Source organism: Micromys minutus (assembly GCF_963924665.1).
Source record: "Micromys minutus genome assembly, chromosome: 22".
NCBI classification, from domain to species: domain Eukaryota; kingdom Metazoa; phylum Chordata; class Mammalia; order Rodentia; family Muridae; genus Micromys; species Micromys minutus.
The window spans coordinates 47191112-47212970 of record NC_137957.1 but is presented as its reverse complement, the minus strand read 5'-3'; the positions used below and the strand labels follow the sequence as shown (position 1 = coordinate 47212970).

The window sequence follows — 21859 nt, the reverse complement described above, 5'->3', positions numbered from 1 at the left end:
CTGAGAACATAGTAGGGCAGTCACAGGGTAGATGCTCAGTAGCTGTTTGCTGGGTGCCAGGCTGTGTGGCAAGTTTGGTATTCAGAGCAGCCTCTATGGTCTGTCCCTGGCTATGGTAAAGGCCCATTGAGGCCCAGAGGCACTCCCTTAGGACCGGGAAAAGGGCAGCATTCTGAGTTCCCGGAGCTGCCGAAACACTGGCATCAGCATGTGGGAGGCCATGGCTCCAACTAGGTCACTACAGCCATCAGTGTGCAATCTGATGCCTGCCACTGGAGGTGAAGAAGGGACTGGCTTGCCAGTGCTGCAAACCCCTGGCTCGAGGCCATGGATCTGTAGGGACAGGAGAAGCTTTCTCCAGGCAGGGACGGACAAGGGCACTCAAGGGGAGAGAACATCCTGTCAGACTGGGGAGTGTTCCAGTCCCCACAGAGCCAGTGAAGGCCCAGGTGCTCAGACTCTGTTGGTGAGCTAAGAGAAGATGGTGGGCGGTCCACGGTTGGGGTTCAGGGGTCCATAAGGGCAGGAGTGAGGAAGAGATAGTCTGTGGGTATGCAGTTCTAGCTCCATGCTACTTCAGCATTCTCATGAGCCCCGTACCCCAGCACTGTTTCTTTAAAATGGGAGCTTCCTTGGGGTCTCTAGGCCCCGAGGGAACCCTGGATCCATGTCCCTCACCTCAACTTATCTCTGCCCCATGGCCAGTTCTGCTCTCTTGGTAGACTCAGCCTGACATCATCTTGCTCAGTTGTTAATTAGTGCCTAGTGGCTGCATCCTCCCTTTAGTAGGACAATTCCAAGGATCCTGACCCCTCCAAGGTCAGAATAGGATATGATTCCACCAAGATTCCACCATAGCCAGACCTTCTGTATTCATGGATCCGAGGAGCTGGCCAGCCAAGAGTCAGATGTTCACTAAAAATCTACACAGTGTATAGATTTTTCTACATAGAACCGCATGGCAGATATTTGCATATCTAATGAGATGCAAATCAGCTAGAGATGATTTAAACTATGAAGATTACGATCAGGTAGCTGTAAATACTATGCCATTTTATAGAGGATGTGAGTCTTGCTGAGTTTGGTGTCTGTGGGGGGGTCCTAAAACCCTCCCCCTCCAGACACTGAGAGATAACCACTTCCGATCCGATTGCTCTGAGACCAAAGGTTGAAATTCTGTGCACCTGGAAAATCCTCTTTTCAGCCAGTGCTCTTCAGTGTGGGCTCTACAGGCACAACACACCCTACAGGAATCTGCATATCAGCCGTCGCTGAAGGCTGCATTTCAGGACCAGTGTTCTTGTGACACAGCCTTCAGTCTGGAACCCAGTTTGGCCACATCAAGGAAAGCATAAAACACTGCCAGCCTTAAAAAGTGCCCTGGAGGCCCAAGAAGGGTTAAAAGATGCAGGTGTAAACTGTAAACTCAGCCCCGGTCCTGCCACCTGCCACCATTAGCCAGCCCACAAAACAGTTGTCATTCCTGTCCTCCACCCCCACCCCCAGGAGGACGGGGTGAGTAAGTTTCCCTAGGTCACCCCACTGAAGCATCAGACCTAGATGAGGGCATTCTATGGGATTTGGCACTTGGGTGCTCTAGAAACACCGCAGAATAGCACAGGTGAGCGTGTAAGTTATTAGGTTTCCAGTCCCAGCCGGACACTCAGTGCTGCCTCAGTCTGGAGCTTTTCCACTGCCAGACAGATGAACTGTTCCCAAGAGGAGCTCACAGTGCTCCTGGGTCCCAGGTTTGTGCTAGGTGTTGCTTTAGCAGCTAACAGAAGACCTGAGTACACCTGGCTGTCTTTGTTTTTGAATTCAGCCCTCACTCCCAAGCTGGAAACCAACCTCATCTCCACAGGAGGAAAACAACAGCATTTATCTTTGTGTTTCTGAAAGAGCCATCAACAAGGCATACAAACCCTGCCAAGATGCATTAACTGTTCATTCCTTACCTCCCCCACTCCCTCACCCCTGGCTCCGTGGTCTAAATGATCTGATACTTCATTAAAGAAGAGTAAGTGGGTTACCCCTTGGGCTCAGCGCCACATGGAGTGGTATCCCTTTAGAATATCTGAGGCTCCACAGTGACGGTGTGAGGCAGAACATCTCTGGCAGCCTTTGGCCAAGGTCACTCTGAAGATCAATGTCAAATGAGGGCCAGACCTGGGAATCCCGGACCAGGCTGATCTTTCCTGATTGGTTTCTGAGCCACCTCCCTCCCAGAAGTGGCTGGCTGGTAGGTAGTTACTGTGCTAAGTCACTGCCGTGTCTACTTTAGCACCAGTGCCTTGCTCCTGCATGTGTTAAGTCCCCACGGCCCTCACCCCTTTGGGGCTGCTTTCATTCAAGACAAGGGAGTCCAGCTCTGACTCAGAACCAGGAGCCTGGAGTCCCTCTGACAAATTCTCAGGCGAATGGCAGGCAGGGCAGATAGCTCTTTCACATCCCAAAGAACTAGAAGAAACAGAAAGCCCAGCTCCCTGATACTTCATTAGGAAAGAATAAACGGGTTCCACGAACCCTCCCATTCACAACAGCCCTGTGACTTTAGGTGCCTTTAGAAGCCCCAAGAGCCTCAGTCTTCTTTTCTGTAAAATGGGGTAAAGAGCATGCTTTTCTTGATTGTTGAGGATGGCTATGTACAAACCACAAGGGCAGTGATCATAAGATGCAGAATTAAGTCTCTGATGCCTTTGCTAGATGCCAGAATGAAAACCAAAAACAAACTGCTCCCTGAGAAAGGGACTTGGTAATTCCTGCCTCACGCCGTAATAAATGAGATGTGATGAGACAGAAAAGTAGGAACTTTTTTCCACATACTATTTTCTTCTAGTTTTTCTTTTTTGTAAGTTTCTGGTATTTTTTTTTTTTTTTTTTTTTATGTTTTACATTCTGTCTGTCTGTCTATCTACACGTTCTAAAGATCAACTCTGGGGCCCTGCTTGTTTAGACAAGTGCTCACGGATGAGCCACATCCTCAGCACAGTTTACACTTAATTTTTGGGTAAGCCAAGGGACTCCTGTGCATTCATCTCAGAGTCCTCATAGGCGATTAGGTCCAGGGTCCCCAACCGCAGCAAAACCCCCAGATGCAGACATCTCTTCAACAACACGGAGCAACGTTAGTATGAATTCTGCAAACCATTTTCATATACTGTAAGTTCTTTGTGGATTATTTATAATTCCAGATAGAATGTAGATGTAATATAAATAGCAATAATGCTCTGCTGCCTGGGGATCAGTGACAGAAGTGTCTGTACATGTTTGTATGGGTCCTAATGTGGCCACAAGACAAAGAGCTACCAAGATGGACTCATGGTGTGATCGTCAGGATCACACACTTGGTCTTTAGACCTTGTCTTGCAGGGGGAAGGACACATGGAAAAAGGGCTCCCTGGAGGCTCACACCCAGGCAGTGAAGTCCTGAGAAGTAACAAAACTCCAGAAAAGTTCATAGCATCCTCTCCTAGGCTGGTTGAGCTCTAGGTTGGGGGGCACAAAAATCACATAGCTGGTCCTTTGAATTTATGAGTGCTGTGTTCTAGGACCTCTCACAAACACACAAATTATTGAATTATTAAAGAAGTGTGTGTGTGTGTGTGTGTGTGTGTGTGTACTTGCACATGAATTCAGGTACCTCTGGAGGCCAGAAAAAAGTGTCAGACCTCCTGGAGCTGAAGTCATGAGCAGTTGGGAGGGGTTTAGGGAATATAACTTGGGTCTTCTGAGATAGGGTCTCATTATATAGACCAAGCTGGCCTTGAACTCACAGAGGTCCACCTGTCTGTCTTCCAAGGGCTGGGATTAGGCATAGGCTGCCATGTCTGGTCACCCCCACATAGTCTTTAAATCATCTTTACATGAGTTAAAATACCAATACAATGCAAACTCAATTTAAATGTTTCTGTTGTACAGGAAGTAAGGGTAAGAAAAAGATGTCGGTTCGTGTTTGGCGTGGGTGTAATTCCTTTCCCTCTGAACACCTGTGATTCATAGTTGGCTGAATCCTCAGGCGCAGAGCTCCCGGGACAGAGTTCTTACTACACATGGTGACACCTCTGTTTGGTATTCAGCCCCTGATTTGTCACTTAACATCTATCTTTGTGATATTGGAAATTAGTCTCATGGTGATTTGATTTTTTTTTTCTTTGCTTTTTAAAGACACACGGATACGTTAAAGGCCATCCAAGAGTAGTGTTTATGGGGTAGCAGAGACTTGGGGATACCGGCTAGTGTGACTGCCACTTTGTAGACACTGCTACAAATGTCCCCATTACTCATGGACAGGTTAACGTGTCCCACAGCTCACCAACCACAGTAGAGGCATCTGGGCCCAGGCGGTGGCACTCTGAAACTCAGGTTTTTAACCTTCAGGCTATGGGGTCTCCTGAAAGCTCGCCAAACAAAGACCACTTTTTTCAGTAAGCAGCAAGGAAGTGTGTTGTTGTACCGATAACCCAGCAGGAGAGCCTGGGCCATAGGGCATCACAGGGTGAGGATGGTGGGCGGAAGAGGTGGGAGTGAGCTGCAGGTAGCTAACAGCCCTGGGAAACAGGAGGCACGAAAGTCCAGTAGGCAAAGGCTGGGCTGTGTCAAAGGTGAAACCAGGCATTTCCCCTGGCACTTCTTCCTGCATATGAGCCATGGTGGCTCTCTAGTCAACGGAAGTGGGAGATTATTCCAGTCTCACAGGCTCACGCTGCTGCATGAGGAAGCAGGTTGCAGATGAGAGTCTTGCTGGCTATACCTGGCGGATGGTGGATGTTCTACAAATGGCTGCTTCCTGGCCTCTCCCTGGACCGATACCACTGCATGGTGGCAATGATTCAGGCTTCTGCCTAGACAGAAACCCGAAGGCAGGAACACTCAGTGGCTGGAACTCAGACCGGGCGTTGGGCTACTGGGATTCACATCCTGGCGATTTACCATTCAGTTACCTCAGACATGCCACCTCAGTTTCTTTATCCATGAAGAGGGTTTAATAGCCACACACTCCACAGGCTTGGGGAGAACTACATAGGCACTAATCCGGATTACTTAAATCAGGGCTCAGCTTATGGTTGGCATTCAATACACACTAGCAATTTTGATTCTGATCAGTCTCTTGTGTGTACTTTGGCTGAGAGTCCAGTTCTGGGTCTTCATGAACTGAGGTTTACATGACAGATCCTCAATATTCTTGTGGTCCCCCTCCCTCAGGTCCCATCAAATCCTTTTAGGTCAGGAATCTCTGAAGTTTGGGGTGGAGGACTCCCAAGGGAGAAGATTTGAGGTGATGTGGTCACCTGGAGACCGGTTAAGGGAGTCAGGAAAGTGGGTTGCCACGTGTCATTTGGGTTCTGTGTCATTTGCATTTGGGCCCAGGTAAGACTGATCTTAATAAGATGGTGTATTTGTTTTGTATTTACATAAAAAAAACATTGCACGAGGGCCCTGGGCAGCGCATGAGTAAATCCTACCTTGCTAGAGGGGAGCCCTGGGTACAAGCCCGAAACATTCAGGGAAGCCCATAGCATCCTCAAGCTGGTGGGAAGACAGAGGGGGCGCTCTCCAGACAGAGATTTTACTCTGCAAAGATTGCTCAGAAAAGTAAGGACGCTAATATTTCAGAGATGGGGATCGAAGGGAAAGGAGAGAAGGGAGGGATGAGGACACAAACGGAAGGGTCACCAACAGCGAGTAGCCAGAAAAAGCTAGACACCTCTTATCCTGTAATCCACAGGGATTCATACTTATCGTTCCGCTTATCGTTCAGCCCCCCCCAGCCTCCACCCGGTCTGCTATTTCAAGCAGCAGAGCCTTAGCCTCAGCCACAGCAACATTCCGGGTGCCAGAGAGGGGCGGGGGGAGTGTAGTGTACGCACATCCCCGAGGCTGCGATCCACAAGCAAAGCTTGAGACCTCCCACCCCTACCAGTTGTCGCGGTCCCCGCCCCTAGGGTCTTCGCGCCCTTCCCCCCACCCCCTCATCCCCTTTTCCTTCCACCTACTTGAGCTGGCGCGGCTCGCAGTCCACTCCCGGCAGCAGCAGCCGGGCCGCTTGGCGGACATCGTCGCTGTCCATGGAAAAGCTGCGGCGGTGGCCGGCGTGCGCCACAGCCACTCGGATCCACTCCATCAGAGGGGGTAGCACGAGGAAGGGCCTGCGCAGGAGAGAGGCGGGGATGTATTAGGACCGCCAGAGAACCAGGGCTGCTCAGACCCAACCGGGACTCTCGCGCGGGGACCCCTATCTGACCCCCATCCCTACTTCCACCTCCACACCCATCTGGTTTCCCTGGAGACCCTGCCTGGAAACTCCTGAGTGCGAGAACCTTTGGAGACATCCTGACCCCACTGGTGACCCCCGGTCAGGCTCTCTAGATTCTCTTGGCCTCGGTTTCTTCATCTGTGAAAGGGGGCTACTGAAGCCACCAAAGGATGCAGTGTGTGCTGTGAGTGCTGTCCCTCTCAGAGATCATGTGCATATGGAGATGAGTCACTTCTAGCACCGGCACAGGGTCCGGAGCCAAAGAAAGCCAAGGAACACCTGGCATCATGCCAGACTCCCAGCTCCATCCAAGGGACATTCTCTATCTCCCTTCCCAACCCTGCCAGGCTGGTGACATCTTTCTGGCCTCAGCTCTGCACAAGTACCAAGTGACCACAAGGCACAGAGCACCTGCCAAAGCAGGGTGGGAGCCAAACGCATTTAGCCTTCACAAGCAAGACTGCTGGAGCCCAGAACAGCAACAGGGCTGAACGTAGGGACGTCCTGATCCACAGCTTTCTGTTTCTTTAAGGGATTCTATAGGGTCCATTCTTATAGATTCTATAGTCTATGCTTATACCTGTATTCTGAAGTATGTGAAAATACTCAAGTCCCACTCTAGGATTTAGTTGGTACTGTATGGGGCTGGGCCTTGATAACTTTTAAAGCCTCCAAGCATGTGCGTTTAGATTTATTTATTTGTTTGTTTGATGTATGTGAACACCTATATAGGCACCCTGTCACTGTCTTCAGACACAGACACACCAGAAGAGAGCATCAGATCCCATTGAAGATAGACGTGAGCCACCACGTGGTTGCTGGGATTTGAACTCGGGACCTCTGGAAGAGCCGTCAGTGTCCTTAACCACCGAACCATCTCTCCAGCCCTTCCCTGTGTGTTTTTAACGTGCACCCCAGCTCCCTGCATGGCTTGTTAAATCACGGATAGAGCTTAAGGACACCTGCAGTAGGTTCGATTTGCTGGCTTAGGAGAGGAACCTGGAAAACTGAATTTTAAATCAGTCCCTGCTGCTGGCCTCAGGATGTCTCAGAGAAGGCATCACCTGAGGACGGGTGTGGCTTAAGAGGCAGACCCTTGGCCTGTCTCCAGAGATGTTCATGGAGCTTGAAGACACAATCTAAGGGATGTACAATCTAAGGGATGTGAGAGATGACTCAGAAGGTTGTTTGCTGGCAAGTCTGATGCCCGGGGTTCTGCCCTGATAACCCACACGGTACAAGGAGAGGACCGACTCCTGAAAGCTGTTCTCTGGCTTCTACATGATGCCCACAATGGCACTGTGCTCTTTCAATAATAAATAATAAATAAATCACAACTAAAAATCTACATGGACACAATTTGAACAAGCACCCCCACCCCCACCCCACCCCACCCCCCCCCCCCCCCCGCTGCTAATTTTTGTGGACCAGGCTTTGACGGTGGTGCCATGTGGACCTGTAAGAATTTCTACCACATGTCAGGGCCTGGATGTCACTGAGGCAAGGGTACCTGGGGGGCAAGATTTAAGGAAGCAGGTTCCTGCAGCCATGGGTGTGCAAAACATGTTTATAAGGCATCTGTTCCCTCTCACAATACAGATGCCACAAGCTTCTCACAAGGATTTGGTACCAGGTTCCAGTTTTCCTAGAGTCAAGCTACTTATCTGACATCAAAATCTGCAATAACCCTGTCTTTGACACCCGTCTCAGTTAACTTTGTCCATGAGATCATCTAAGTATGTAGGGCCACTTGGCAGCTAGTCGTGAGTCTACTGGCTTCAGCATCAGAAAAACCATGATTCCTGTTGTTAGGGAGCCTTCCTAGCCCTGGATCAGAAGGTTCTTAGTCAGGCCCAAGTTATTTGATTGCACAGTTTATGTGCCCCTGTAATCTCACCATTCTCTCATCCCGCTTTCCCAGCATGCACTCTGTTCCTTACCCACAATGCACTTGAAGAGAGCAGACCTGATCTCAGATCTTTGAAGGCCTGTTATGTTTCTTTTCTGTCCTGCAGCTCACTCCCCTGTGTGTAGGGTCTCCATCTCTTCCAAAGCCTACACCCCACATAACCTTTGCCATAATCTATGGTCCCCAAACAGGACCATGCTCAAGTGACTCCCACTTTGAAGAACTGTTACTCATTCTGCAGATGCTTCATTAGCACATCAACTCCATCAGGGCAGAGACCTGGGGCTGTCCAGTTCACACCTTCAATCTCTGCCTGCAGGGCAGTGTCTAGCAGCTTGGAAGCCCTTAATATCTGTTCGTGAGACAGACTAAGACTTACCAATTTCTTACTGTCTGGTACTAAGAAAATCAAGTTTCTGGGGCTGGGACCTAGAGGTCAGACTCTCGGGGAATTTCAGTCTGCCTCAGCCTGCTATTTAGACTGTCTCTCTCATTCTTCCATCCCTCCATCACCTAAACTGAATCAGGCACTCAATAAACACACCAACTTGAAATTGAATTGGATTCCACTGTCTCCAGGGGAAGCAGGGTTTATTTCAGTCCCCGAGTCTCAGTCACTGCTGGAAACCAATCCCAAGCACCCGGAGAATTCCCCCAGGTTGTTTCTCAGAGGAAAATCTCCTCCCCGTCCGTGCTCAGTGGTCTCCAAGCCTGGTCCCTGGTGGGCTGAGTCTCTGGTGCAGCTGTCTTTTATGCTAGAGGCTGGGCTATCCAGTGTGTCTGCTGAATACCAAAGAGCGGCCCTGCCATTTTCTAAGTTATTTATTTAACAAGACAGCTGGCCATCCCCAAAATTGTAAAAACAAAAACAAAATCCAAAAAAAAAAAAACACCCAAAAGAAACAACAACAACAAAAAACAAACCTCAAGCCACAGAAGTTCTTCTTTTTCTGGAATTTCTTGTGTTCCTGTTCTCAATGCCACTGTCTGTCTATCACCTGACTCTGGCAGCTTATAAGCTCATGAATTCATTGCCAGCAACTCATCAAATAATCTTATCTTGTCTGGTCAAAGGGGACAAAATAACGTTATTTGTGATGCTCTCTTTGGGAGAGTTAGTGGTTGAAAAAAAGTTAGGGCCTTGAGTCAAATGAGGTAGAGAATTTTCAGGAAAAATAGGGCATCTGTACATGTATGTGAGTGGTGTCTATCTCCCTGTTCATGTGGGAACCTAAGAAAACGACTGGTATTTTTCCCTACAGGCCACTCACGTTGTTTTCAGAGGCAGGGTCTCTTAGTGGGCTGTGGAGTTCTCTGATCCAGGAAGGCTGGGGTTACAAGTGTGCAGTGTTAATCTGAATCTTTTCTCTCCCCTTAAAGCTGAATCCTGGGGCACTGAACTCAGGTGTCCATATTGTAAAGCAAATGCTTTATTCCAACTATCGGTCCAGCTCTCTTCTTACACATTTTTAAAGAGGACCATGATTCACTGGCCCCTTGCTTTATTCAGAAGCCGTCAGCTAAAAGCTAGAAGAGCCCATGGAGGAATTAGTGACATCTTCAAAGGCTCCCACGCCTTGTGTCAGCAGGGCTGGAGGAGGTTCTGGACGTCTGCATTCTAAGCCAGCTCTCCTGGTAGTGAACCAAACAACCTGAGTGAGCAGGAGAGGGAGGCTTACCTCTCACACAGTGCTTGCATTCCATTGTAGCTCCAGGCAAAGCAAATGGGGTGTAACAAGAGCCCTTGGAAAGGAAGAGAAAGCCTAAATGGGCCTCCATAGGATCCAGCCAGCAAGTCAGCCCAGGAAGGCCATTAGAGCCAAGGAGCCAATAAAGGATATCAGCAGATGTAGCCCCTCCCCAAAGCCATGAAGAGGATCCAGTGACAAGGTGAGGACCAGGGACTGAAAGGAACTGTGCTTGGTGATTCTGCAGCATCAAATTACAGTTCTGGGTCTGTGTGGCTCTGGCCAGTAGCTGGGGTGGATTCAGAGGAGGCAGCTTAATTTGTGGGCTGTCAGGCATCTCTGTAAATGGCCAGGCAGAAGAGATGTTAGATTTCATGGGCCTTATGGGATCTGCTGCAGCTAATTATCTCTGCTCCCAGATTGAGAAAGCATCTACAAAACTAAATAAATGCAGTTAGCTATTTCAATAAAACTTTATTGACAGTCAGCATCATAGTTAGGGTGTTACTGCTATGAACAGACACCGTGACCAAGGCAACACTTACAAGGACAACATTTAACTGGGGCTGGCCTACAGGTTCAGAGGTTCAGTCCATTATAGTCAAAAAGGGAACATACCATCATCCAAGCAGGCATGGTGCAGGAGGAACTGAGAGCTCTACATCTTTATCTGGAGGCTGCTAGGAGGAAACTGGCTTCCAGGCAGCTAGGATGAGAGTCTTAAAGCCCATGCCCACAGTTAGACGCCTACTCTAACAAGGCCACACCACCTAATGGTGCCATGCCCTGGGCCAAGCAGGTACAAACCATCACAGTCAGATATCTGGTCCGTTTAGCTCTTTCTGATTCTAAAATCCATTGATTCTATTGGAAGAGTGCATAACCTGGGAACTGAGAAAGAGTCTGAATGGGCTAGGGAAGATGTGGTGAAGCCCGCTAAGGTGTTAGTTACAGGGCCAGGATGCTTAGAAGACTAGAAGACGGAGTTCTCTCTCAGAGTCTGGTCTGGACTTGGGGAACACAGAGCCCAAGGCACACCTGCAGATAGTTGTCTTTGTGATAACACTCAAGACCTGATATGTAGACAAACTGAAAATGACACTTCTACGCCTGATGATCTATTAGGGAGCACCCAAGAAGTTGACTGAAAAATCTCCGAAGATGTCAGCTTTTTAATTACTGGACTTGATATCAATAAAACAGATGTGTGCTGTGCGTGCAGCTGGATTAAGCATCCAGAGAGGAAAAGTGGGTCCCAAGTGGTAAGAGGTGGACCCTATAGGCTGTGCTCAGGCAGGAGGCAGGGCAGCCAGAGGACGAAATCAGTACATGAAGCAGAGACAATGGCATCATATGAGGAAAGAGATGAGAGCCAAGGGGACCCCAGAGGCTAGAAGCGGGGGCTCTTTTTCAGAGCTTCCCGAAGGACACACCTTAGTGTTATCATAGAGGCTCTGATGTTAGATATCAGGTTTCTACTGTAGTAAGAGAATAATCTGTGGGTTTTGTTCTGCATGTGTGTGTGTGTGTGTGTGTGTGTGTGTGTGTGTGTGTAGGGGTGATGTGTGCACATGTATAAGAGTGCAGATGCATATGAATGTACACTCCTGAGGTTGACTTCAAGCATCTTTGATTGCTCTCCACCATATATACCGAGGCAGGATATCTCACTGAATCTGGGGCTCTCTAGCCTGCTTTAAACATTTCCTGTTTGCTTTCTGAACACGAGTTACAGATGAACCATCAAGCCTCCTCAATCTTCCTTCCTTCCTTCCTTCCTTCCTTCCTTTCTTCCTTCCTTCCTTCCTTTTTGAAACAGTGTCTTAATTTGTAGCCCAGGTTTGCCTGGGATCTACTATGTAGCAGGGCAGGCTGGCTTCAAACTCACAAAGATCCCACCCGCCTTGGCCTCGAGTGCTGGACTTAAAGGTATACACCTCCACACCTGGTTTCTTACACCAGTTCCCTAAATGGGTATTCTGGGGATCTGGTCTCTGGTCCTCGGGGTTGCATGGCAGGTGCTTTGCCTGTTTATTCACCTCTCTGGAGTTTCTGTGTTGTTTGTAGCCTCCATATCTGCAGCAATGTTTTTATAGCAGCCTCAGGAAGCAAACCCAAGGTGTTACTGTCAGGATCAGATGAGATTATGCGTGTATCCTAGCATGTGAACTCAAGAACTCAGTAACTGTGGCTACTGTTAGCAGCAGCAGCAGCAACAGCAACAGCAGCATCTCCAGCATCTCCAGCATCCTTCATCTGTCTCTTTGCTGGAGGAAAATGCTTTGCTACGTGGAGCTGTCCCTGCCTTTTCTTTAGATTTAAGCAAACCTCTGTGGTTTCTACAGCATTCCTTTTTTTAAGCCCCGTGGCCCTGACTTTTTGTCCTTGCTATTTGCTGAGACTTTCTCAGGCTAGAGAGGAGTTTCAGTGTTTGACTATGGTTTAGGAAGCTCACAATTCCAGCAATACAGGAGATGAAGAAAAAGCTGCTCATGGGCCATAAATTGGTTTCTATAGCAATGGCCCCACAATCTTGCTGTATATCTGGGCACCAAGGCCAAGAAGATTGCAGAAACAAGAGGTAGCCCTGCTGGTTACTATGGTGACAGTCCTACCGTGCAAGGTGTGGCTAACTGCCAATAGGGTGGTTCCTGTAGGAGAGGGAGGAGTCGAAAGGAGTGCCTCAGGCCTATGCCTCTTGAACACAAATGTGAACCCAGCTAGGAATTTGCTGAAATGCAGATTCCATCTCTGTGAGTCTAGGTCAGGGTTTGAGATTCTACATTTCTAATGGGCTCCCAGGAAGATGGTATGCTGGTCCATAGAACACATTTTGAACAAGTAGGGAACAGTATGATTCAAGACTGAAGTCAGGGAAGGTAAGTTCTGTTATCATGCAGGAAGACAGCACCAAGCATAAGAGCTTTAAAGGGATCTGAGGTCTAGGAAAGAGCTGAAATAGAAGGAGTTTGGCTGATACATCAGATTGGTTGAGCTTAAGTTCCCAATCCTCCAAGCTTCAAGGGAGCTGGGTAAAGAAAGCACATACCTGGCATTTTTTGCTTTTGTATCAAAGAAAGGGTATGTGTGTATGTGTGTGTGTGTTTGTGTGTGTATGTGTGTGTGTGTATGTGTATATATCTGTGTGTTTGTGCGTGTGTATGTGTGTATGTGTGTGTGTCTTGTGAGGATTTTCATTCATCCTTCTACAATCCTCTGAAATCTATCAGGCTTGAGGTACTTATAATGAACCAAGCATCCTTCCTGTTGTCTGAAGGACCTGTTGAGCCCAAGGCAGTTGGAAGCATTGGTTTGGGAACAAAAATTCTCAACGACACACTTGTCATGGTGAGTTTCATGTGCCAACTTGCCTAGGTACTGGTACCTCAGTATTTGGCCAAACATTAGTTTGAAGAGATCTCTAAAGCTTTTTGTTGTTGTTGCTGCTGCTGAAATTAACATTTAAATCCATTTACTCTGAGTGAGTCAATTGCCGTTCATAACATGGAAGGACCTCAGTGACCTGAGGCAAAGAGACTCTTCTCTGTAAATATGTATATGTGTGCGTGTGTGCATGCATATGTACATTTCTGTGTGAGTGTGTGTGTGTGTGTGTGTGTGTGTGCACATGAACGGCATGTCAGCCACAGTTTCCAGACAAACAGAACCAAAAGGATATGTGTATGGTTGATAGATTGATGTGCTATCTCTCTATTGATTTGCCAATGAATCTATTACTCCGCTCATCCATGTATCATTATACCTACTGATCTGTCTATTCAGACAGCTGTCTTTGTTTGCCAATATGCACTCACCTATCACTACCTCTCTTTATATATCTACCTATTCATTTGTCACTCAGTCCATCCACCCATCCACCCTTCCATCTGTCCAATTTCTAACCTACTGAGCTGTTGGTAGTCCCACCCATCTATCCCTTTATCCTCTCCTCGTGTTATTGCCTCTTCTTGGGGAGATTCCGAGTAGCGCACGCATGCAAATGAGATTTAGTTGTTGTAGATGCGCTTGTCTTTTTAAATCACTGACCCCAATCTGTCATTAGCACACTCGCGTGTCTGAGGTCTGGAGGATGTGTGGGGTGAAAGTACGTGTAGAGAACTACTTCATAGCCACGTGCATGTGCAGATGCACCACTTGAGGACCATAAACAAATGTATGATGGGTGGAAGTAATGTTGGGCAAGGCCTGAAGTTATGGGCAGACAGGCTCCCTGGAGTCGTGTGCCTGACTGCCTCTGCTTCCCAAAGGGTTATCAAAAGAAAGTTTGCTTGAGGCAGCACATGGCTACTAAGGGATTCCACAATGTTACTAACCCTGGTGTTCATATGCTGTTAGAAAAGGCTGCTTTACAACTGCTCTGCAACCTTGGGCACATGGCTTCTTTGTAACTCTGTATTTGTAACTTTTCCCTCATATATAAAAGGGGGAAAGAGTGTTTGGCCACGCTATTGGGTTTGTTGTAAAGACAAACTGAAAAAATTTCGCCAGGTTGCTTAGCACACAGTCAATGTTTAGCAATGTTAGCTGTTAATTAGGGCTTGTCACCCGCCAGGGAAAACCGCAAAGTGACCAGGGCTCTACTGCACATGCTGTTGTTGCCTTCGTTCTTCAGACAACGAGGAAGGACAGAGAGGCTTTGTAGCTTGTGCAAAAGCACACAGTCCTCAGGAGCAGCGCTGGGCTATAGATGCAGGCATCTGGACTGAGGGTGAGCTATCTGCTATGTGTTAAACCCATTTCTAGAAATGTGCAAAGGCCCGGAGGCATTGTGCACTGAGCACTGTGGTGGTGAAGAGGAACTCATGTTGGTATAATTAGACCTAAGACTCAGAAAGAGGAACAATGGAGGGAGATGGGCTGGGGGAGGGGTGATGCTAAAGAGAGGGAGGAAAGGGCCCATAAGCAGGGCTTGGGAACTTAGAGAATAGAAGGAAAAGATACCAAGACTTCAGTTCTTCCTTTGTTAGAATTGTAGTTGAAGATTCAGAAAGACTAAAGAAGAAATACCCTGAACGACCAGAGAAGATGGCCCCGAGGATGGAAACAGGGCTAACCTCAGCCCTTTGTTTAGAAACTGTGTGAAGAATATGTTCATACTATAGCAGATTCCTGGGTGTCCCTCCATGTGTGTTCTTTTATTTCTTGGAAATGACACCCATTAGTGTCATTGCTATGTGCGTGCCAAGCTAGCTCCTCACTACCTAACATAATATTACATAGTCCGTTTTCCTGAAGCTAGGAGCCTGGTGTTGTTAGAATAGTTAAGTAGTGTAGTAGTAGTGGGAGGAGGAGGAAGGGAGAAGAAAAAGGAGGAAGAGGAAGAGAAGGAGGAAAAAGAGAAGGAGGAAAAAGGGAAAAAGTGAGGAGGAACAAGAGGAGGAGGAAGAAGAAGAGAAGGAAGAGGAAGAGGTATGTAGTACCTTCCTAGGAAGGCCCTAGAGGAGACCATTCCTCATCATCTCCCACTCTGCAGGCAAGAACGTGGATATGAAAGCTGGCACAGAGGCAGCCACACTGGACCCTGAGAGAGAAGTGTCTCTGTTGGAGACAGAGCAACAAGAGAGAAGGATGTGTATTTCTGAGAGTGGTTTAAATGCTCACACCTGTCCTAGAGTCTTATTTCAAGACTATATTCATATGGCAAATAACTGTGTTTAAAGACCGTACTTATGTTTTCTGTCACCTGTATCTAAATATATATAATTTTTTTTTTAAATCATGGGGGTGGAGTGAGGGATGGGTAGATGAAGCTGGATCTCAGGTTGTTCTAGAACCCTCTCCTCTCCCGCTTCTGTCCCTAAGTGTTGAGCTATTATGTGACCCACCATGTCCTGAATATTTCTCAGTGACCCTTAGATCAGTTCTTATGCCAGTGGACCTAACCTTCCATTGTTCCCATTAGGTCATCATGATTTTAGACTCTTTCTGTTCATCAAGAAAGTATAAGGCTATGAGTAACTCTAAAATTTGAAAATAAGACTTTAAAACACCACAGAAGGGCTGGAGAGATGACTCAGCAGTTAAGAGCACTGACTGCTCTTCCAGGGTTCCTGAGTTTTATTCCCAGCAACCACATGGTGGCTCACAACCATCCGTAATGGGATCCAATGTGTTCTTCAGGTGTGCCTGAAGACAGCTACAGTGCGCTCACACACATTAAATAAATAAATCTTTAAAAAAAAAATTACCCACCATGGAAGCCCTCATTTCTCTATAAACCAAACCAAAGGGGAATGAGAAGCAAAGGGACTGAGAGCTGGGAAGATGGCTCAGTAGGCAGCTGTTTCTGTGGGGGCTGGAGCTCAGCCCCTAGAACCCAAGGGGGAAGCCAGGTGTGCTGTTCTATACCTTCAGCCCTAGGCTGTGGAGGAGGATACAGGCAGATCCTGGGGCCTTCCGACTCGGTAATCTAGCTGATCCGTCTGAGACAGTGAGTAACCCTGAGTGACCCTGTCTCAGAAAATAAGGTGGAGAGTGACTGGAAGACATTTGACATCAACGTTTGGTGTCTACACATGTCCCCACATGCACCCACATACAAATGTATGCCCACACACACACACACACACACACACACACACACACACACACACACGCACGCGCACACACACACACACACACACACACACACACACACGCTAGGGAAGTCAAAGGTAGCTTAGAATGTCACCCTGCTATCCTGATATCATTACCCCCGGCTTAGTTCTGAGATTAAGTGAAACCGTGTGCGGGGAGCCAGGCGGCACCAGTTCTGGAGCCACAGACGCTCCCGCGGGGCAGAGGATGGGTCCATGGCTAAGAGTGTTTGTTGCTCTTACGGGAGATGTGGGTCCAGTTCCCTGATATCCTGACTACTGGGTCTTGGCTTCTCAAAAGTATTGTTTTAGTGTCCTTGCAATAATCCCGTGAACTGTCAATCACCCTGCCCTTGGCAGTTAGAATAGTTTACATGGATATCCCAGCGCAGACTGAAGAACCCTGTTGTCAAACAGGCCTGGGGAGTAGATTCCACAGTTCCCGGAACTATCCCCGGAAAACTGATGCATGGGTCAGACGCATAGCTTCCACCAGGCTCTGTTATTAGCTTGCTATGATGTTGCAGGGCCATGTTCACCTCCCTTTGGCCTCAGTGACTTCGTGGGTAGAGTTTAAAGATTACAGCTTAAAACAGCGGTACACTATTTTAAGAGAAAGAAAACCAAAATTACTGAGATGAAGAACTCAGGAAGAAGCCCCATGAGGGGCAGCTTCCAGCAGAAATCTGTTCAATGAAACTTTCTGTGCTCTTGTTGCTCACATCTAGGCTGTCCAACATGGCAGCCTCCGGCCACGAGTGACTGCCAAGCACCAACATTTTAATTGATTTACGTAGCCACGTAGAGGTGGTGGCTGCCCTGTGAACAATGTAAGCTCAGGATGTGTGTTTGGGTCTGGTTGACTTCAGACAGATTGAGGTAATGAGTGGAGGGCCACAGCTAACGTTCTGCTTCCATACTTCGACTTCGTCTTTTCATGACCATAAATGGATATTACGATTAATACCAACCACATCACTGTTACCATCATCAACATCATCGTGCGATGACCGCCACTGCCACCACCATCTTTATTACCATCATCTTCATGACCACACCCACTACCTCCACCATCATCTTTATCATCACCATCACCATCATCTTCATGACCACGATTACCACCATCACTGCCCACCATCCTTACCACCACCACTATCAGCCTCGCTATCATAATCAGGAGTAGTTAGCACTTAAGAAAATATGTTCCAGTGTTTGCCTGCTACCACATGCATGCCTGGTACCCACAAACCCAGAAGAGGCCCCTGGATCCCCTGGAACTGGACTTACAAATGCTTGTGAGCTACCATACGTGTGCAGCCTGGCTCCCCGCACACAGTTTCACTTAATCTCAGAACTAAGCAGAGGGGAACGATGATTGTGCTCCCTGGATTGCAAGTGATGGTGCTGCTGTGAGGTTAGTGAGTCTGTGACGGGCGCAGGCTGGCGCAGCTGTTAGCAGAGCTGGAGTTTGATTGCAAGAAGACTAGGAATCGTAGCCTACAGGGAGCCATCCCTCTAGTGCTTCTCCAGAGACCAGTGAGACCCTGACCAGGACTCTGAGTGTTGGAGCTCTGGTTGCTCCTCGGGGATACCAGTCTCACTTCACCAGGAAAGGGTCATGAACCCTACATCTCTGTATGTTACACAGAACCTCTTTTTTTTTTTGTATAATAAATGCTGTCATTACTTTGCAGTTGTGACCATGACTTAGAGAAACCCTGGCAGCTCTGAACACCGCGTGCTGATTTCTCTAGACTCACTCCTCGGCTGGATTATGGCATTCAGGTCACCAGAAAGGTCTGACATTACAACCCCTGGGCTGGAATGGCCAAGTTCTGATACCCGATGTGGAGAGTTTACTTTGTACAAACACAAGTACATTTTTCACTGTGTGTATGCCTGTGCATTTAAGTGAGACCGTGAGAGTATAAGGTATATTCTCTCCTCCTCCTTTTTCACCTTGGCAACCAGAAACCTCAAAGCTAAAACACTAGAGGAGATTTTTCTGGTTGTTCCATAGCCTTCTGTGTTCTAAGTGACGCCCCCTTTCTGTCTCTGTCTCATGTCTTTTTCTCTGTGTCCCTCACCCGTGTGCCTGTGCATGCGTGTGTGTGTGTGTGTGTGTGTGTGTGTGTGTGTGTGTGTGTGTGTGTGTGTGTAATAGATCACCTTGGGTGCTGTTTCACAGATGTTATCTACCTTTTTTTTTGAAACAGGGTCTTTCGTTGGCCTTTTACTCTCTCACTAGGCTGCCTGGCTGGTGCGCCCCAGGGATCCTGCTATTTCTATCTTCCTGGTGCTGGAACTATGTTTGCGCCGGCAAACCCAACTCCTTTAAGTGGGTTCTGGGGACTCCACCTTAGGTTCTCATGTTTGCTTGGAGAGCATTTGCTGACAGCCGCCTCCCCAGCCCAACGTGTGTTTAAATTACTGTCTGTTTCATGTTTCCTTTTATAACTAGCTCACACTGTGAGTCTAGCTCCAGAACCAACTTAGCCACAAAGGATGGATGGCTAAACAGACATCATCGGGTTCAGATGAACTGGAGCTGCACCGCTAACCGGGTTTCTGATAAAGACGGAGACATTGCAGTGTAGAATGAGGGACCTCACAGAAGAGGCGCCAGTGGCGGTGAGAGAAAACTTCCCATTAAGAGGAGACAGTAAACAAAGAGTGCAGAGGAAGGAGGGAGAAGAAGTATCCAGGAGGCTTCAGAAACCCTGAAGTGGGAGGGAGGAAGCAGTGTTGTGCTCGCAGGAAACAGCCGTTTGGCCAATGAGCAGATTGATGGATCTCTGAGAAGTTTGTCCTCATGGTTTGCTTCTTAGATGACATGTAGCCCGCTTGGATGACATGTATGGCTGGGATGGGATGAGGGGGACAGAACTTGGAAAGGTGAAGCACAGCTTCAGTCTGGGGCGGTGCTTCGTCAGTGGTCAGTAGTTCTGGGCAGCAAAGGCCTCTGTGGTTGTCTGGGACTCCAGGGACATGGTCTGCATCAGTGGGATGCTTCTCTGGGGAACTGGAGAGATGGAAAGAGGATGGGTGTGTGTCCGTGTGTGTGTGTGTGTGTGTGTGTGTGTGTGTGTGTGTATGTGTGTGTCCGTGTGAGTGTGTGTGTGAGCGTGTGTGTGTGTGTGAGCATGTGTGTGTGTGTGTGTGTTTGTGTGTGTGTGATCCAACCCCATCCCAGGAGAATCCTGCTCCTCTTCCAGGCAGGGGTGCATTCTGGTGCCAGTCCTGGGGAACAGAGTGGTTATCCACCAGGGGGTGCTACAAGCCAGGAAGGGGGTCCAGTAAGACAGGACTGAGCACCTCTAGGGTGGAGGGGTGCAGATGGGAAAGCAGGTAGAACCCTGTGAGGTGCTGGAGCTGGCTCTGGGTAGGACCGTTCTCATGTGAAGGAAGAGGTGCAGAGAGGTAAAATAAAGGAGAGAGAGAGCAGTGTGTGACTGTCTGCAAGAGTAACATTTGTCCATCTACATCTACCCTAGGCACGGATACATAATCCACATGGCCCAGACTCACAGAGCAGCACTAGGGGAAGAGGAAGAGGATCAGCAAGGGTTAGCAAGGAGACAAAAGTCAAACAACGGGGTGGTAATGGGCATGATCAAAACGCATCCTATACGTGTATAGAAAGGGTCCATTATCATGCATGATTAATAAAAGCACAAGCTGCCACAAACTCTCCCACATATTAGAATCAGAAAAAAGGAATAAAAACGGCAGAGACACCACTCACAGGACCAGAGTTCTGCCATTATGTCCTTTGAACAGAACAGCATCGATATCCCAGCCTGCCTAAAGGGAACCGCTACGCATACACTCCGTGCTCCTTGGGTTAGCAAGCTTTTCCCTCCAGCCCCTTTGTCCCACTGTGCGTCCCCTGCTTGTTGTTTAACTCTGACCCTATAATCTGCCTGCATGTCCCCACCTGTCTAGGCACACCCCATTCTCCTCCTGTATCCTGGCTTACTGACCTACTTCTCCTGGGCAGGTGGGGTAGTTCCTACTACTCTATTGCTTCTCCTCTACACACAGGAGCTGGCTGAGACAAACAGAAAGCAATGTCTCTTTGGAATGGTGAGGCTTAAATCAACGCCTGACACAGCATTACAGGCCTGGATGAAGACCCCACTCTCCGGACCTCTAGAAAGGGCTTCTCTAGGGTGAGATCACCATGTTTATTAATCATTGGCCCCATTTCTTTTCACTCCCTTCTTAAATGCTCAGGGAAGGGATTTTTAAAGACATGGGTGTTTTAACAAATGCTCGGTGAAAGAATTGTTATCGGTTCTCCAGTGTGCAGTCTGCGGAGCCAGATAGCTCTGGAATTTCATTCTGGTGCTGCAAGGGTTAACTGGGCCAAGTGTCAGGTCACATGGACAAGAACCTCTGAGTTCTTGCAAATTCATGAGATGAGCAATTGGGTGTTCTGAGTCTGGCCTGGCACAGCGAAGGTGTTCAGTGAGGTATGGTTGCTTTGGGCCATGCAGAGCGATTCTAACTACCCTAACTGAGCCACAAGGAATGAATGTGCTCCACGGAGAAGATTCTGTTCTATGCACCTCAGAGCAAAAGGAGTCTCAGCTCCTAAATCTGGGGACTTGGGATCTAGAAGTAGACAATCCTTTGGGAAGGAGACTTGGGCATACAATAGATGGTTGGACTATAACATCTAAAGCCACACCGAAACCCAAATCAGGTACTATACCCTATTTTAAACATGTAAGTAGACTCATTTTTATACAAAGAATCCTTTATGTCTTGCAATACCGTAAGCTGATTGACACATAGAAATATAACTTATTGGCCAATAAAACAGAAGGGCTAATACATCACTTTAGTATATTTGAGCCCTAGTGAAGCACCTTCCTTACAGACCCAGGGTTCCGGTGTCACTAAGCTCTTCCCACGCCCTCTTGTCTAATGGAAGGAAGGGCACAGAGATTACGCTCCTCACTTCTAGCCACCTTAATTTAGTTAAAGTGGTTGGACTTTTGATTAATCGTTATTAAAGTCAATTTAGCAACAGAGTAACAAAGAACTGCCAGCTCAGTGTTTTCCATTGCCCGGTTCTGGTTCTCAGAAGCATGGGTTACATATGATAAAAACATTTGGGTTGCAGGATGAGAAGGAGGACATTTCCCTGTGTGGGTACGAGTGTGTAATGGCTCATGGTTATACCACAGACAAGGAGAGACCTCAGGGGATGCTGATCCACCCAACAAGCAAGTGGCCCAGGAGGCAGCTGCTTCCTGGGAAACGCAGTCAGAGACTAACGGTGTCCAGAATGTCGTCAGTGGAGACGGCATTAGAAGAAGGTGTGAGTAAGTCTGGTCTCAGGGGTGAGAAGTCTCCCACGGGTGTGTGGGCAGGGGTCATGTGGTGGCCTCTGTAGGCAAGAGCA

The 21859-nt window shown here is 48.0% G+C and overlaps 1 protein-coding gene across 3 annotated transcripts in view; it reads right to left on the bottom strand.

Moving 5' to 3' along the window:
* Positions 1-21859, bottom strand: part of ABTB3 (ankyrin repeat and BTB domain containing 3) — a gene marked incomplete at both ends in the record, with an annotated part of 259402 nt that overhangs the window by 54117 nt on the left and 183426 nt on the right. For 2 of the 3 annotated variants that reach the window (XM_080935712.1, XM_080935713.1), the window contains one exon: positions 5994-6146. In XM_080935712.1, coding sequence (XP_080791838.1) covers positions 5994-6146 — 153 coding nt within the window. Of the gene's footprint in view, positions 1-5993; positions 6147-6293; positions 6392-21859 lie in introns of those variants that run through there. The other variant, XM_080935714.1, reaches the window with a different exon arrangement.